General features: G+C 60.7%; 2 protein-coding genes across 4 annotated transcripts in view; one reads left to right on the top strand and one right to left on the bottom strand.

Moving 5' to 3' along the window:
• Positions 1–477: 477 nt before the first annotated feature.
• Positions 478–6,493, bottom strand: PSMA7 (proteasome 20S subunit alpha 7). Its single transcript, XM_043553540.1, has 7 exons — positions 6,247–6,493; positions 3,698–3,824; positions 3,057–3,181; positions 2,290–2,412; positions 1,706–1,825; positions 1,094–1,156; positions 478–688 (listed from the first exon to the last, which is right to left on the bottom strand). The coding sequence occupies exons 1-7, from the start codon at positions 6,340–6,342 to the stop codon at positions 596–598; spliced, it is 747 nt and encodes a 248-aa protein (XP_043409475.1). The 5' UTR covers positions 6,343–6,493; the 3' UTR covers positions 478–595.
• Positions 6,494–6,710: 217 nt separating this feature from the next.
• SS18L1 (SS18L1 subunit of BAF chromatin remodeling complex) overlaps positions 6,711–16,961 on the top strand; it is a 31,381-nt gene continuing 21,130 nt past the window's right edge. The window contains exons 1-2 of one of the 3 annotated variants that reach the window (XM_043553533.1): positions 6,711–6,915; positions 7,295–7,367. Coding sequence is in view for 2 of the 3 variants with exons in the window: in XM_043553535.1 (XP_043409470.1) it covers positions 6,847–6,915 (69 nt within the window). In the remaining variant the exon portion in view is untranslated. The remainder of the gene's footprint in view (positions 6,916–7,294; positions 7,368–16,961) is intronic. The other 2 variants (XM_043553535.1, XM_043553532.1) reach the window with 2 other exon arrangements.

Here is a 16,961-nt window from a genome sequence, read left to right as displayed (position 1 = left end):
AGCACAGGGGACAATCAGCACCAGGAACTCAAGGGAGAGCACACAAGTGCGAAGACTTGATCTAGGGAAACCAGAAACGACTCTTTCTGAACACGGCTGCCGCTCTGTGGGATTCTGAGTGAAAACCAACTGGGCGCCACGTGTTCCCTGACGTGTGTCTGTCAGGAAGGAACAAGGTCTGTCTGCTAGCCCCTCTGGGAAGAGAAACTCGGGAGTCTCGGCGTCTGTCTCTAATGCCGCGCGCCTGTCTACAGCAGCCGTCACGTTTGGCGTGCGCTCCTAGCACTGCTGGACTCCCAAACCAAAAAGCTGGACGCCCCTGGCCCGCCACCAGTAGCTTGGCGACTTCGAGACTGGCGACAAGAGCACAGAGGAGCGCGCACACTAAGGAGAGCGCTCAGACGCAGCGAGGGGAAGACCCCCTTTCTACAGAGCTGTCCTGATTGCACCCAAGAGACACACGCTCTGAAGAAAAGGTTAACAAATAGGAAGTTTATTGCAGGACCCTTGGACAGTAGATGAGTGGAGGGAAATGCCTATGTATCGCTTTGAAAATCCATGATTTGAATTTAAAAATCAATTCAAGATTTCATCATCATGATGCTTTCTTCTGTTTCTTCTTTTCGTTTTCCTCCTTCTCTTTCTCAATTTCAGCAACGTACTTCTCAATTTCTTCAGGATTTAAAATCTACCAAAGAAAGTTTACAGTTAGCCTCCAAAGCACACAAGGCACCAGGGAACCAGCACCCCCTCTCCCCTGGGGAGGAAAGCTCTGGGGCTCCGGCCACATGCAGCTCACAGCAGCTTCTAACAGAAAAACTAGGGTGTGCGCGCCTGATCCGGGTGACACCGGTCAGCTTGCCACAGGCCTGCGGCAGCTTTTCAACGTGCCCAGCAACCACGCGAGCCCCAGCCTCCCCCGGAGACCCACACGATGATGCTTACTCTTCCTCTTGTTTGTGGGGAGCCTTGGGAAGAAATCTCCTGGAGCACAAGCGCCACAGGAGTAGGGTCCCTGTTCCCACCCCCCCGCCCCCGCCCCATCCCTGGGGATGCTCCAGAGTGAAGGACACCAGATGACCTCGGTGATTACCTTGAGGGGTTGATCACGTCTCATGACAGCCAATTCAATGTTTTTGCCACCAGACTGAACCACCTTGGAAAGCGAAGAATAAGGCCAGGTGCCTACCTGCATGGCACCAGCACCACCCGCCCCGCCACCCGCTTCCACACAGCAGCTAGGCTCCCAGCCCCCCTAGCCCCCCCACCCCCCCCAAGCCCAACAGCTGGACGCCAGCCTGGCCTTCTGGCCACTCCCCTGCCTCTGGCTTTACCTGCCAGCATCTCCCAAGTGCTGACAAAGCCCAAGGCCACAGCTCCCAGCCACTAGTCCCTATTCTCCTCATCCCCCAATCTTAGCAGCGGCGTGCTCTGAGTGGAAAGTTCCACACCTGCTGGCTCCCGTCCTGCCTCTGCCGCTCCTCACCTGAGTGTGCCCTCGGACCAGCAACTCGGTCCTTGATTGCCCCAGCCGCATGAGGGAGCTGACAGCACCGGGGCAGGGCCCGGCTGAGCAAGCCCTGGGGCGCCCAGCATTACCGCCGGCGGCCTCACCGCCCCCGCTCCTGCTGCCTGCACCCAGCCGCCCACTTCTGTGCTGTCCATTCTGCCCAGCCCAAGCACCAGATTTCAAATGCAAACGTACTTCCAGGAGGGCCTTGATAACCAACTTAATGGTCAGGTCGTCTGTCTCGATGGCTTCGTCAGTGTAATTCTTTTCCAGAAACTCACGCACGGACTTAGCGCCCCGGCCTATAGCATTAGCCTGAAAGAGGAATGTGTTCTACGGTGCCGGGCACGACAATCCAGAACCGGCCCGAGGACAAGACCGCAGCTGCCTGGGCCAGCCGTGTCAGAGGCAGCCTGGCCCTTGGTCCTGCCCTATGGACTCCTTTCCCAAAGAGCTATTTGGAACTGGTGCTGATCCTTAGCCACGAGTGGGATTCTCCTTTGTTACTGAAAGACACATGGGTGACAGTGCTTTGTGCCACATACCCCCATTGCTCCCTATCCTTGGACATGGTCTCAAACAGCAATGTCTAATGACTCCTTTGCTCTATCAACAGGAGCATCACAGAACAAACGGGTGGTGAGTATGCGTGCACGTGCACGCGCACCCGCAGGACACGGCCTCCTTACACCAGCAGAAGACCTGGTACCTTCCAGTGGCCTCTGCAACTTTTTACTGGCGAGACCGCCCGAAGACTCTCTGTTTTGTCAGGGCCTCACCTTCCAGGCATGGTACGTCCCTGAGGGGTCCGTCTGATAGAGTCTGGGGGTGCCATCAAAGTCGAAACCCACAATGAGGGCGGAGATGCCGAACGGCCTGCGCCCATTGCTCTGCGTGTAGCGCTGGCGGGAGAAGGAACATGTTAATGCCTCAGCACGAAAGGCCCTGTGGAACCCACCCTAAGTCCTCTTTCTCTCTCTCTCTCTCTCTCTCACACACACACACACACGCGCACACGGTGTTCCCAACAGCTGAGCCTTTGCTGAAGGGATGGAGACATTCAAGTTATCTGCAGTTCCAATGATGAGGGACGTGAGCCCGGACTACTCAGCGGTCCTCCTCCTCTTGTGAAGTTTGGCTCAGAAAGGTGTGCAAGACCTGCCCACGACCGAACGCATCGTGGAGCACAACTGAGACCGCTGGAACCACTCTGACAACACACGTGCTTTGGCTACACGCTTGACTTTAAAATGACCGGCATGTCACCAGAGGGTGGAGGTGGCTCTCAGCTCCTCCCAAATGCTTGGAAGCCAACCGTTCAGGACATCAAGACAGAGACTATCACGTCCCTTCAGAAACGTGAATTTGGACCATCCCACGCCACTAAACGCAAACAATGCCACCAAAGTGGATAACCTACGGTAAGTTACATTTGCACAAAGATCGGGACTGTGCGTGGAATTAGAGCAGTTTTCTGATTCCCCTGAAGGGACCTCTGCAAACAGGTACACACAGGTACCACGAACTACTGTGGCGGGATGCCCACCTGCTTCAGACTGGCGATGTAGCGGGTGATGTACTCCACGGTGACTGGGTCCTCCACGGTCAGCCGGTGGCTCTGGCACTCCACCCGGGCCCTGTTGATGACTATCCTCGCGTCCGCAGTGAGCCCTGCAACAGCAGAAAGACTGCCACCGGAGCCACGCCTCATCGGCTCCCATCGGGGACGGCACAGGTCACACGACCACACGGCAGTTACATACTCCAGCCAGTCCTCTGAAACCCAGCTCTCAGGTCATCTGGGTGATGGACCCCGGGGTGATCATCCTCTGGCTGTGCACAGAGGCCTCGGACAAGACACGCCAGTCCCTAGGTTAGTTTACGTACACTGGGATCTTGCTAGAGTGGACCCGCACGGAGGAGCTCGGGAAGCCACGAGAGTGCCCGGGGCACACAGCATGCCCCACAGCAGGGAACTGTGGTCGGGGAAAACCAGGCTCGCCAGGCCTGTCTCCAGACTGTAACTGTGATCCAGTCATGCGCCAGCAACAGCAAAGCCTCCCAATCGACTCCTTTTAAATGACTTTAGTTTCCCCACTTTCTAGATCTTCCAAAAGCCAACCCACTGAGACGGCCTCCAAAGTGCTAATAAGGGCCTCTGAGGACCAGGGCACCGGCCCCACTCACCTGCGAACGCCATGCAGACGTTGTCATCCAACGCGCAGATCTTGCGGACGGTTCTCTCATCCTGCAGTTTGGCCACTGATTTCTTCTCCACGCCCAGAACAACGATGTCCTTCCCTCGCACACCGACCTTCAATAAAAATCAACACGGTGCTTAAGAAAGCAACGAGAGGTGGGGCGCCTGGGTGGCTCAGTCGGTTAAGCGTCCGACTTCAACCAGGTCACGATCTCGCGGTCCGTGAGTTCGAGCCCCGCATCGGGCTCTGGGCTGATGGCTCAGAGCCTGGAGCCTGTTTCCGATTCTGTGTCTCCCTCTCTCTCTGTCCCTCCCCCGTTCATGCTCTGTCTCTCTCTGTCTCAAAAATAAATAAACGTTAAAAAAAATTAAAAAAAAAAAAACAAAAACAGAAAGCAACAAGAGGTTTTGCCATCAGGCTCAGGGCGCTTAGCAGATGGTAACCGGGACCTGCAAACACCCTGGGGGTGGGGGCCCCACGCTTCGCAGATCACAGATACTGACCCATTTCTGGCAGAGCTGGCCCAAGTGTCACGACCTGGGCGCCCACTCCTGTGCACTGAACGTACTGATACGAAGTCTCAATTACAACACAGTAACTGTTGTGTATATACCTTCAACTGGGAGAATCACAGAGACACATGCAAGGCTTTTAAGCCTGAGATCCTGACATTTGAGACAAGTGCCCCAAAAGCAATGTTTCTGTAGTTGTGAAGCATATTAAAACCCACGCTGGGGGCACCTGGGTGGCTCAGTCAGTTAAGCATCCAGTTCTTGGTTTCCACTCAGGTCATGATCTCCCAGTGGCTTGTGAGATCGAGCCCCCGAGTCGGGCTCTGTGCTGGCAGTGCAGAGCCTGCTTGAGATTCTGCCCTTGCCCTACTCACGTGTGCACACGCTCCCTCTCTCTCAAAGTAAAAAAACATTGAAACAACAACCCCACCCCACCCCCCCACCCCCCCACCCCGCACCGTGGCACACCTGTGCACAGCTCTGGGGAAGGTCTGGTTTGCCCTCAAGTGGAAGGACAACTCTTAACATCTTAACAACTATTCCCGGGAATTAGCTTGCTCTCTGCATATAACAGATACTGTAGAGAGGAGGAGGGCGTATCCGAAACATGGAAAAATCTCCCACTGGCCAAGTGATCCCTCGACCCCGTCAGGGCAGGAGCGGATAGAAACGGGGCAATGCTCCAAGGAGCAACACGTCTCAGCCCAGAGATCTCTCAGCCGAGGCACTGCGGGCCCTGGGGCTGCCCTGCCCACCTCTACCCCTAGATGTCAGCTGGCAGCACTTCACAGGCAAAGAAACAGGTCTGCACCGGTTGGTGCACCGGTTTGCGCCCCTGGGGCGCAAAATTCCAGCCCGCGCCCCCCACCCCCAACCCCAGGCCATGGTGGAAAAACACTGATCTGTGTTTCTGACTTCAAGGCTCTTCATGCTCTTAGGTGACCCTCCAGGTTCCCCTGGGAGAAGGGAGCCAGGCTCAGAGATGGTGGGAGGATTAAGCAAAGCCACCCTGGCTGGCCCGAGGGAGTACGGGGGCCGGGAGTGTCCAAGCAGCTCCTCTCCCAGTGCTCTTTAACCCAGTTGGGCCAGAAGATGGATTTTGGACCTGAATTTCAGAAGAGATTCAGGAAATGAAAGCACTTCATCGCCCAGAGCTGTGTCCTTTTTCTCTGTGCACGCGAACCTCCGAGACGGCAGCAGGTAAGAGGAAAACCAGTAACACCAGGACACAGACCCACAGGTGTCTCAAACGCATCCCCCATCCAAAATTCAAATGGTGGCCCAAACGTCAGATCTGTGCTCAGGTGGCAGCAGGAGAATGATCGCCAAGCTGCCCGACCCGGTGGAGGGCTCCCGGTGGCACCGCCGCCCCGGAGAGCCTGCTTCCCTTTGTTCCTGAAGCGCACCTGGGCTTCCAGGACCACTGCCGTCCCCAGTGGGGAAGTCCCCTGGCCGGGACCGCAGGGGTGCGGCTCACCTAGGTTGCTTACGGACGTGAACGAGTCACCGAGCCAACAACGACCCAGCCCTGCTGCTAGGCGCCCGCACCCGCGCCCACGGCCCAGGGCCCAAGCAGGGCCCTGCAGGGTGACCCGCCAAAATGGCCGTCCCACGGCCGCTCATACACCCTGGAGACGCCCGAGGGAAAGAGAAACCGGTACTCCAAGGCTCAGCGCTCACACCGAGCGCGCCGGCCTCGCGAGCGCCCGTGCGAAGTCACTGGCACACATGTAGCACTGCCACCCTTCGGTGAGAACCCACCGGCAGGAGGGCAGTGGCCCCAGACTCTCCTGCGGCCGTCCCAGCATCCGCAGGTCCCAGACGGGCCCCCGCCCCGCTTCCTTCAGCGACACCAACGATCCCGGGGCTCCACGAGAGCCGCCCGAACAAAGCGCATCCCTACGGCGGAGGCCGTGAGCACGGGCGAAGCCGGGCCGACCCCGGGAGCCCGGCGCGCACCAGCCTCCGCCGCCCCGCTCTCGCCACCCGCCCCGCACGCCAGGCCCCGCCGGCCGCCGCTCACCGCGGTCGAGCCCTTCTTCACGGCCTCCTGCGCGTACTCCACTTGGAAAAGGTGGCCGTCGGGCGAGAAGACGGTGATGGCGCGGTCGTAGCTCATGCCGGCGGCGCGGCGGCGGAGCCGGGGAAAAGCGCACACTCACGGCCGCGCGGCCCGCGATTCACGACGCCTCTGCTCCCGCGTCGCGCGCCTGCCCGCCCCCGCCGCCGCGCACTGCGCTGCTGGCGTCCGGCGCCTTACGGCGGCGTCGGGCGGCGTCAGGCGGCGTCCGGCTGACGTGCGCGCGCGTCGGGGCGGGGCCGGGCCGAACCACCGGCGACGGAGAGCGGGGGGCGGCTCGGTGGTGGAGGGCCGGGCGCGGGGCGCAGAGCGGCCGACGCGGGGCGCCGCCGGGGGTTCGGCCTGGGGGGGCGGACGGCGCGCGGGGGCGGCGGCGCGGCGGGCCCGGGGGCGACGCAGGGGCCGGCGGGGCGGGCGAGCCCACGGCGCGGCGCCCCCCGCGGCCCCCGCCCCCCCAGCGACTGCGGAGAATGAGCGCCCGGGGCCGCCGAGCGCCGCCGGAGCAGAAGCCCCGAGGAGCTCGGGCAGATCCCCCGCGCGACCATGTCGGTGGCCTTCGCGTCCGCCCGGCCGCGAGGCAAAGGGGAGGTCACGCAGCAAACCATCCAGAAGGTGGGCCGGGGCGGGCGCGCGGGGCCGGGGCGCGCGGGGCCGAGGCGCGGGCTGCCGGCGGGCGCGGGGCGCGAACAAAGCCGGGGCGCAGCCGACGGCCGCGACCCCGCCGCCCCCCGCGCCGCCCGCGCCCCGCTCGGCGGGGGGACGGGGCCCGGGCCCGCCCGGCCGGGCCGGGCCGGCGGCGGCCGGGGCGGCGCGGGCGGCGGCGGGGCCCCGGGCGCACGGGGGCCCGGCCCTGCGAGGCCCGCGGGGGCGCGTGGAGCGCGGGGCGCCGAGCCCGCGCGGCCCCGGAGCCCGGCCCGGAGCGCGGCAGCCCCGGGGCCGACCCGCCCGCCGCGCGCCGCGGCCCTTACTCGCGTGTCACATTGTTTTTCAGCCTGACACCCCGGCCAGCCTCCTCACCTAACAGAAACTTTACCGATTCGCTTTACAGCCTTTCCCCGCGTCCTGTAAGTTTGGCCTTGTGGTTTTACCGAGATCACGCTCACGTGGGTGTGGGGGCACCTTTACCAGAAGCCTTACGCTTTGGGTCTGGGATTTTAAGTCTTCTGTTTCTCCGTAGAAGGCTCGTTCAGAAGAAAATCGGTGTTAGCCATTCCCGTTTGCATTTTCTCGGCGTCTCTGGCAGCTGCCCTGGTTTCTTTTTCGCCCTGGGGAGTCTCGGGTCAGCGGTGCGCCTCGGTTCCCCACTGGCTGCTTCTCGCCGGCGGGGTTCGCCTTCACGACCGCCGCCCCCTTGCTTAGGGGCTCGCCAGGACCTTGTGGACCTTGTCCTCTGCCTCTCGCCTGTCTGCAGACTGCCTTTGCTGCGGCCGGTTTTGGCGAGTGGACGTCAGCGAGCTGCGAACGGGAAAGAGCACCTGAGAAGGGGCAGAAGTGCGACGTTTGCGTTTGTTTAGTAAACACCGAGCACTTTTTGCATTGCCTGCTCCCCGCTCGCTCGCTCGCCGGGCTTTGCGGATCTTAACTCTTTGTGGCAGGCAGGTACTGTGTTCGTTTTACAGATAGGGAAACTGAGGCATAGTGAAGACAAGCGTGGTTGCTGTTAAGTGGCTTGCGGGGAGACAGACCCGCACAGTGGCTCCAGGGTCACCTGTCGCCAGTGACTGCCCTGGGAGCGCCTGGCTAAACACAGGGTCAAACGATTGGCTCAGAGGCACCCTCGGGCAATCCAGGGGGGTTTCCTGGCACCTTGCCTTTTTGGAGCTCGAATGTGATGAGCGCAGACACTGTTTCCAAAGCCTCTTTTGGCTTAGCACCCATCTGACTATCTGCACTTTGCGCTCACGCCCCGTTAAAGCTCCCGGAAGTCTTCGGGCAACACCGCGTGCCAGAGCGCCTGATGTCCCCAGGCATCAGGTCGCAAAGAGGGAAACTCGCTGACCGGGGAAAACGGGTCTTCCGTTTAGGCCCTCGCCTGATTTGTACTGACGGGATTGGCAGTGCGCGTGTTACCTTGGCGCTGTGGCAGGGAACGGGTGGGGGTCTTGCTGGCTGGCTGTGAGGGGCTGAGAGGTACGGGTCTTACACCCACGCTCGGAGCGTTGAGGGAGGCGAGAGAGCAGGAAGTACACGGCTTGTCCTCAGCATCTATTTGAGCAGGACTTTGCCCGGCAAACTTCTGCTCGGCCTTCAAGGCCCACTCAGACATCCCCTCCCCCATTCTCTCTTGGGAGTCCTGTGGTAACTGCAGGGCTTTGACAGGTTGCCGGGGCTCCTGAGTTTGCACGTTACCGAATTATTCTTCGTTGTGTCCCTAGCCTGGCACGCTGCCTGGCACAGCTAGTGCTCGGTATGTACTAGAGCGTCTGTGACCCTGGTTCCACCAGTGGAAGCGTCGGGGAGAAGCAGACGTGTTCATTTCCTGTGGCTGCCGTGACGTTGTCGTAACCTCGGTGGTTTAGAACGGTAGAAATTTACTTTTCATCCTCTGGAGGCCAGAAGGTCCAAAATGAAGCCATGAGCAGGGCTGGTGACTTTCTGGGGGCTCTCGGGGAGGCTCTGTTGTTTTTCTCTGAGCTCCTGGTGCTGCGGGCTTGTCGACGCCTCACCCCACCCCTGCCTCGGCCTTCCCGGGGTGTTCTTCTCCGCGTGTATCTCTGTGTCCGAATCGCCCTTTTCTTTTAAGGACGCCGTTCGTAGGATTTAGGGCTCCCTCGACCTCAGTCTGACCTCTCCTGGACTCGAATACGGTGTAAAGACGTCGTTTTCAAATCTGGCCGCGTTGGCAGGCTCTGGGGGTTGGGACTCGAACCGAATATTTCGAGGAACACGGTTTAACTCGTAACAGAAGATGTGTCTGGGAGAGAGATTCCAGACAAGGAAAACCAAGGAGCGAGGCTAGGAAGGCTCTGGAAGATCCAGGGAGTTGCGGCGGTCCCGCACGTGGTCTGCACAGAAGGATGCGGGAGATCGAAGGAGTCGAGGGTGGTCCTGCCGGTGGTCTACACGGAGCAGGTCACGGGGCCCAAACCGGAAGGGCGGGGAGAGCCAGCCTGGGGGAAGCCTGCGCCGAGCGCTCGGGAGGTTTCTCCGGTGGTGACCAAACCGTTTCGGTGCCGGGGCAGAGGGCAGCACGGCACTTGGGGGGGGACCGTAGGGAATGTGACTTTGCCAGGGACCCTGAGGTGGAGACGGGCAGTGTCCCCGCAGCTGGCTAGCTGGCCTGCAGGCTGGGACCTGCGTGGGCTGCTCTCTGCTGGTTCGGGACCAGGGGATCCCCGCCGCCCAGTGCCGCGCTCCCACTGCGCTCGCAGGGTGGCGTGGCAGTCGCGTCCGTGGGCCGTGTGGCTGGGCTTGGGCACATCGAAGGGGGCCCCGGACACCAGGCCTTGGCTGCTGGCCAGGCACCTCTTAGTTTCTTGGCACACGGTAGTCGCTTAATAAACGTGAGTTTTACCGTCCCTGCTTGTGTCGTTCTCCTTAATTCGTTTTCTGGGCCGGAGGGTGGGAACGGGGTCTTGTCCCCCTGTGCCCCCGGCACGTTGTCCGGAGGGAGACAGGCTCTGCGGGAGCCGGGCACCTGGCGTGTCTGCCGGCGCGGGGCCAGTGCAGACGAGCGAGACCCCCGAGGGCAGGTGCCGTGCTCGGGATCTGCGAGTCAGGGAGGGGGCGGCACCAGACCAGCCCTGCGCCACCGCCCTTCGTGCCCGGGGGCTGGGGGGCAGGGGCACAGAGGTGAAGGACGGCCGTCTGGGTTGGGGGTGGGTGCCGTACGTTCTCAGGCCTGGAACTCGTCTTCAAGCACATGAGCTGACTCGGTAAAGAAGGTAAAACCGGCCTTTTTAACAATTCGCCGTCCTACCGCTGCCAGCGGCTTGCGGACGCCGAGCCCCCCACCCCCAACTTGCCTAACTGACTGTCTTGGGCAGTTGTCACCGAAAGCCTTCTCCCCGGTGAGCACGGTCCCGGGCAAGGGAGGCAGCGAACCTGCCTCTCTTTCCATCCCCGGGGACGGGAGGGGGCGATGCCTCCTGCCTCCGGTCCCGGGGGGGCCGGTCCTGGGGCCGGTGGACCCCGGGGCGCGGGGTGCCGTGGGTCTGCTCGTGAGGCCCTGAGTGCCGCCCCCGTGGGGGAAGTGTGAGGAAGCACCGTCTCCGGGAGGGAAGAGCCGGGCCCGGGCCCGGGCCCTCTGCCCCGTGACACGAGGCCACGGGCCCTCCTCCGGAGAAGGTGCCGCCCGGGCTCCGCGGGGCCCCCTCGGGCCGGAGGGTGAGGAAGCATCCGGGCGCTTCCCCGGCACGCGCCGGCCTCCCACCCTCGCGGCGCAGCCCGGGACCCGGGGACGGGGCAGCAGCCGGGGTCTGCCACGTGACACCAACAGGTATCTCCACTGACGTTCTGGTGGCCCTGGCCCCGTGCCCCTAACCTGTCCCCCGGCCAGCGGGCCGGGGCCCGAGCACCTGGCCCGCGTGCGTGGAGTCAGAGGCCGGTTGTCCCGGGATCCCCGGGCTGTGACCGAGGCAGTGCCGCCCCCCGCCCGAGGTGCGGGAGTGGGGGGACCCGGCGCCGATGTCCCCGAGTCCCTCAGGGCCCGTGAAGAGATCGGGCCGGTCTTTTCCCGCCCGAGCCGCGGCGGGCACCGTGACGTTTGCGGCGCCGACGTGACAGAAGCCAGAGGCTCCGGGGAGGAGGTGATGGATGTCGGTGCGGAGAGTGACCGCACTCCCCGGCGGCCCCCCCCCCCCCCCCCCCCCCCCCCCGAGGCTGGAGCAGGAGGCGGCGGTGGACGGACACCGGCTCGGCTCCCGTCCGGGGAGCCAGGGCCCTTCCCCGCCCCCCCCCACCCCCCCGACGGGCCGGCCTGCTGCGGGCGCTCGGTGCGTGCGGGCCCGGCTGCGGCGCCGGCGGAGGCCTCAGGAAGCCGGGAGCCGCGGAGAGGGGTGCGGAGGGACCGCCGAGGCCGGCAGGAGGCGGGTGTCCCCCGGGCGCGCACAGCGGGGGGCCGGTCAGCCTGCCGGCCTCGGGGGTGGGGGTGGGTGGAGGGCGGCTCCGGAGGGTCTCGCCACGACTCGCCGGCCACGGCTCCACCTTGACCTCTGGCTCGTCCCGATGGTATTGCCAGCCTCGCTTGGGTCTAGTCGTCCCTCCTCAGGAAGCTTCCCCTCAGGATCCAATCATCTCTCCTCAGAAAGTCTCACTCGGGATCCGGTCATCCCTTCTCAGGAAGTCTTCGGATCTGGTCGTCCCTCCTCGGAAAGTCTCACTCGGGATCCGGTCGTCTCTCCTCAGGAAGTCTCCCCTCGGATCCAATCATCTCTCCTCAGAAAGTCTCACTCGGGATCCGGTCGTCTCTCCTCGGGAAGCCTCCCCTCAGGATCCAATCATCTCTCCTCAGAAAGTCTCACTCGGGATCCGGTCATCCCTTCTCAGGAAGTCTTCGGATCTGGTCGTCCCTCCTCGGAAAGTCTCACTCGGGATCCGGTCGTCTCTCCTCAGGAAGTCTCCCCTCGGATCCAATCATCTCTCCTCAGAAAGTCTCACTCGGGATCCGGTCGTCTCTCCTCGGGAAGCCTCCCCTCAGGATCCAATCATCTCTCCTCAGAAAGTCTCACTCGGGATCCGGTCATCCCTTCTCAGGAAGTCTTCGGATCCGGTCGTCTCTCCTCAGGAAGTCTCCCCTCGGATCCAATCATCTCTCCTCAGAAAGTCTCACTCGGGATCCGGTCGTCCGTCCTCAGGAAGTCTCCCCTCAGGATGCAATCATCCCCCTTCAGAAAGTCTCACTTGGATCTGGTCATTCCTCCTCAGGAAGTCTTCGGATCTGGTCGTCCCTCCTCGGAAAGTCTCACTCGGGATCCGGTCGTCTCTCCTCAGGAAGTCTCCCCTCAGGATCCGATCATCTCTCCTCAGAAAGTCTCACTCGGGATCCGGTCGTCCCTCCTCAGGAAGTCTCCCCTCGGATCCAATCATCTCTCCTCAGAAAGTCTCACTCGGGATCCGGTCGTCCCTCCTCAGGAAGTCTCCCCTCGGATCCAATCATCTCTCCTCAGAAAGTCTCACTCGGGATCCGGTCGTCCCTCCTCAGGAAGTCTCCCCTCGGATCCAATCATCTCTCCTCAGAAAGTCTCACTCGGGATCCGGTCGTCCCTCCTCAGGAAGTCTCCCCTCGGATCCAATCATCTCTCCTCAGAAAGTCTCACTCGGGATCCGGTCGTCCCTCCTCAGGAAGTCTCCCCTCGGATCCAATCATCTCTCCTCAGAAAGTCTCACTCGGGATCCGGTCGTCCCTCCTCAGGAAGTCTCCCCTCGGATCCAATCATCTCTACTCAGAAAGTCTCACTCGGGATCCGGTCGTCCCTCCTCAGAAAGTCTCCGGATCTGGTCATCCCTCTTCTGCCTCACTCGGGATCTGGTCACCCCGCCTCAGGATCCAATCATCCCTCCTCAGGAAGTCTCCCCTCAGGATCCAATCATCTCTCCTCAGAAAGTCTCACTCGGGATCCAATCATCCCCCTTCAGAAAGTCTCACTTTGATCTGGTCGTCCCTCCTCAGGAAGTCTTCCCTCAGGATCTAATCATTTCTCCTCAGAAAGTCTCACTCGGGATCCGGTCGTCCGTCCTCAGGAAGTCTCCCCTCAGGATCCGATCATCTCTCCTCAGGAAGCCTCACTCGGGATCTGGCCGTCCCTCCTCAGGAAGCCTCCCCTCAGGATCCAATCATCTCTCCTCAGAAAGTCTCACTCGGGATCCGGTCGTCCGTCCTCAGGAAGCCTCCCCTCAGGATCCAATCATCTCTCCTCAGAAAGTCTCACTCGGGATCCGGTCGTCCGTCCTCAGGAAGCCTCCCCTCAGGATCCGATCATCTCTCCTCAGAAAGTCTCACTCGGGATCCGGTCGTCCGTCCTCAGGAAGCCTCCCCTCAGGATCCGATCATCTCTCCTCAGAAAGTCTCACTCGGGATCCGGTCGTCCGTCCTCAGGAAGCCTCCCCTCAGGATCCGATCATCTCTCCTCAGAAAGTCTCACTCGGGATCCGGTCGTCCGTCCTCAGGAAGCCTCCCCTCAGGATCCGATCATCTCTCCTCAGAAAGTCTCACTCGGGATCCGGTCGTCCGTCCTCAGGAAGCCTCCCCTCAGGATCCGATCATCTCTCCTCAGAAAGTCTCACTCGGGATCCGGTCGTCCGTCCTCAGGAAGCCTCCCCTCAGGATCCGATCATCTCTCCTCAGAAAGTCTCACTCGGGGGGCGCCTGGGTGGCGCAGTCGGTTGAGCGTCCGACTTCAGCCAGGTCACGATCTTGCGGTCCGTGAGTTCGAGCCCCGCGTCGGGCTCTGGGCTGATGGCTCGGAGCCCGGAGCCTGCTTCCGATTCTGTGTCTCCCTCTCTCTCTGCCCCTCCCCCGTTCATGCTCTGTCTCTCTCTGTCCCCAAAATAAATAAACATTGAAAAAAAAATTAAAAAAAAAAAAAAGAAAGTCTCACTCGGGATCCAATCATCCCCCTTCAGAAAGTCTCACTTGGATCTGGTCGTCCCTCCTCAGGAAGTCTTCCCTCAGGATCTAATCATTTCTCCTCAGAAAGTCTCACTCGGGATCCGGTCGTCCATCCTCAGGAAGTCTCCCCTCAGGATCCAATCATCTCTCCTCAGGAAGTCTCCCCTCAGGATCCGATCATCCCCCTTTAGAAAGTCTCACTTGGATCCGGTCATCCCTCCTCAGGAAGCCTCCCCTCAGGATCCAATCATCTCTCCTCAGAAAGTCTCACTCGGGATCCGGTCGTCCGTCCTCAGGAAGCCTCCCCTCAGGATCCGATCATCTCTCCTCAGAAAGTCTCACTCGGGATCCGGTCGTCCGTCCTCAGGAAGCCTCCCCTCAGGATCCGATCATCTCTCCTCAGAAAGTCTCACTCGGGATCCGGTCGTCCGTCCTCAGGAAGCCTCCCCTCAGGATCCGATCATCTCTCCTCAGAAAGTCTCACTCGGGATCCGGTCGTCCGTCCTCAGGAAGTCTCCCCTCGGGATCCAATCATCTCTCCTCAGAAAGTCTCACTCGGGATCCGGTCGTCTCTCCTCGGGAAGTCTCCCCTCGGGATCCAATCATCTCTCCTCAGGAAGCCTCACTCGGGATCTGGCCGTCCCTCTTCGGAAAGTCTCGCTCGGGATCCGGTCGTCTCTCCTCAGGAAGTCTCCCCTCAGGATCCGATCATCTCTCCTCAGAAAGTCTCACTCGGGATCCGGTCGTCCGTCCTCAGGAAGCCTCCCCTCAGGATCCAATCATCTCTCCTCAGGAAGCCTCCCCTCAGGATCCAATCATCCCCCTTTAGAAAGTCTCACTTGGATCTGGTCGTCCCTCCTCAGAAAGTCTTCGGATCTGGTCGTCCCTCTGCAGCCTCACTCGGGATCCGGTCTCCCCGCCTCAGGAAGCCTCACTCGGGATCGGGTAGTTGTTCTCCACTGTCCACCAACTTCTGGCCTGTGTGGAGACACTCACTGCCGTAGTTTTTCAGTTGGTTCATTTCTAGGATCTCTGTGTTGTCCTTGATGTTTTTGGCAAGTCGTCCCCTTGGAGAACCTTCTGATATGGAAATTCACATCCTTCAATTCTGAGAAAATACTTTGAACAAATTTTTAGATGATTTTTCTCCCTGTGTGTTCTTTCTGGAAGTCCTTGAAGAATTGTTTCTTGCCAGTCAGATCATTTTTCTAATTTTGTCATCTTTTCTGTTTTCTACCTTGGTGTTTTTAATCTGCTTTCTAGGAGTTTTTCTCAACTTTATGTTCCAACCTTGCGTTAATTGTTTTTTGCTCTGGTCAATACAGAAATATTCCAGAGCTCTTTTTGCTTTGTTTAGTGGCATCTTTTATTAACGAGTACAGTCTTTTGGGGCACCTGGGTGGCTCGGTCGGTTCAGCGTCCGACTTCGGCTCAGGTCGTGATTTTGCAGTCTGTGAGGTTGAGCCCCATGTCAGATTCTGTGCTGACAGCTCAGAGCCTGGAGCCTGCTTCAGATTCTGTCTCCCTCTCTCTGCCCCTCCCCTGCTCGTGCTTTGTCTCTGTCTTTCAAAAATAAACATAAAAAAGTATTTTAACGAATACGGTTTTTTTGTCTTTTGGGGATATGAGTAACAGTTGTGCTTTTCTCTCCTTTTGTTTTTCTAAGCTTCCTTTTTGCATGGTCTTCGTCTCCCCCAGGTTCGGCGTCTGCAGCTGGCCTCGGCTTGTCTAGATCGTCTAGATCGTCCAGATCTTTCTAGGTGGCAGGCTTCCCGGGAGTACTCTTGCTCAGGGCCAGGGCCCGGGGCGGGTTGGTCTGTGGTGACACTGGGGGGTACGCCCCTGCCTCCGGTGCCCTGGTGCTACCCCTCTGCCTCGCCCCCCTTCCCCGCCTCCCAGCCTACCGGTGAGCAGTGGGGAAGGTCCTGAGGCCTCCGCCTTCCTGGTCTCTGGGCTCCCGGTGTGGCTGTGTCACATCCGGCACCCCAGGATCTGCTCTCCGGTTCTAGAACTCTGGCACTGCTGTCTCAGCTCTGCTCTGTTCACGTCCCTTGCTCACCGGGTCGTCAGGGTTTAGAGGTCAGGGGCCTCCAGTCCGCCATCTGTCACCCACTCTGGCCTGGCCTTTTTTCCCAAGTGTTGGTAACTTAACTGAGATGGTGCTCCATTTCGTGTCCTTTTCCTCGATCCCCTTAACGGTACGTTTCCTCGTGCGCAGGAAAACTGCGAACTGTTCACGATGGCTGCTTACGCTACGGTCTGCTGAAGTGTTGCCGGCCTTGACTCTTTAGCTTCTGTCCCTTTTGGAACGTTAAGGACGATGTGGTGGGGCGCCTGGGCGGCTCAGTCGGCTAAGCCTCCGACTCTTGGTTTCGGCTCAGGTCACGATCTCCCGGTGCGTCAGCTCAAGTCCCACGTCGGGCTCTGCGCTGTCAGCACGTAGCCTTCTTGGGGTATTCTCTCCGTCACTGCCTGTCTCAAAAGAAGTAAATGTAAAAAAAAAAAAAAAAAGGGACGATGCTAAAACGGACCTCCTGATAGCACTTCAGCTCTGCGGCGTGTGTCCTTGGGAGAGAATCCCTGCCCGGCAGTTTCAGGCAGGAAGCTGAAGCCGTAGAGGGGTGGCTCTCAGAGGGAGAGGAAGGTCATTCTAGTCGTTTACCTTAATCAACCTGGACGCCGAGTCCCGATTGCCCTCAGGGTGGTGGGCCCAGCCACCGCCACCTGCCCTCAGCAAGCCCCCTGGCGGCTCCTGGGCCCGCAGTGCCTGCCTCCACTGCCCCCACGTGGGAGAAAACGGCGGAGGGTAGACAGGACAGAGCTGTAAACTAAGACCGAGCGGGAGAGACGGACCCCGAGGTCGCAGAGGCTGGGGGACGGTCGCCTAGCAGGGCTGCAGGGCCGCGGGGCCGACTCGGCCTTGCGGCGTGGCCCAGTCAGGCCCTTTGTGCCGCCTTGGCCTCCCCTCCGTGGACAGGCTCGGGCCCCGAGCTCTGGAGGAGGACTCCGTGGTCAGAGCACAGGGAGGAGCCCAGGTTACGCAGGGAGGAAGGTGAGCTGCCTTCTGGGCGGTGGCGAGCAGGGGGCGCCTCCTCTGGCTCAGGGGCCT

The sequence above is a fragment of the Prionailurus bengalensis genome, chromosome A3 (assembly GCF_016509475.1).
Source record: "Prionailurus bengalensis isolate Pbe53 chromosome A3, Fcat_Pben_1.1_paternal_pri, whole genome shotgun sequence".
Taxonomy (NCBI): Eukaryota; Metazoa; Chordata; class Mammalia; order Carnivora; family Felidae; genus Prionailurus; species Prionailurus bengalensis.
The sequence above is the reverse complement of the archived record's forward strand: the minus strand, read 5'-3'. Positions and strand labels throughout refer to the sequence as shown.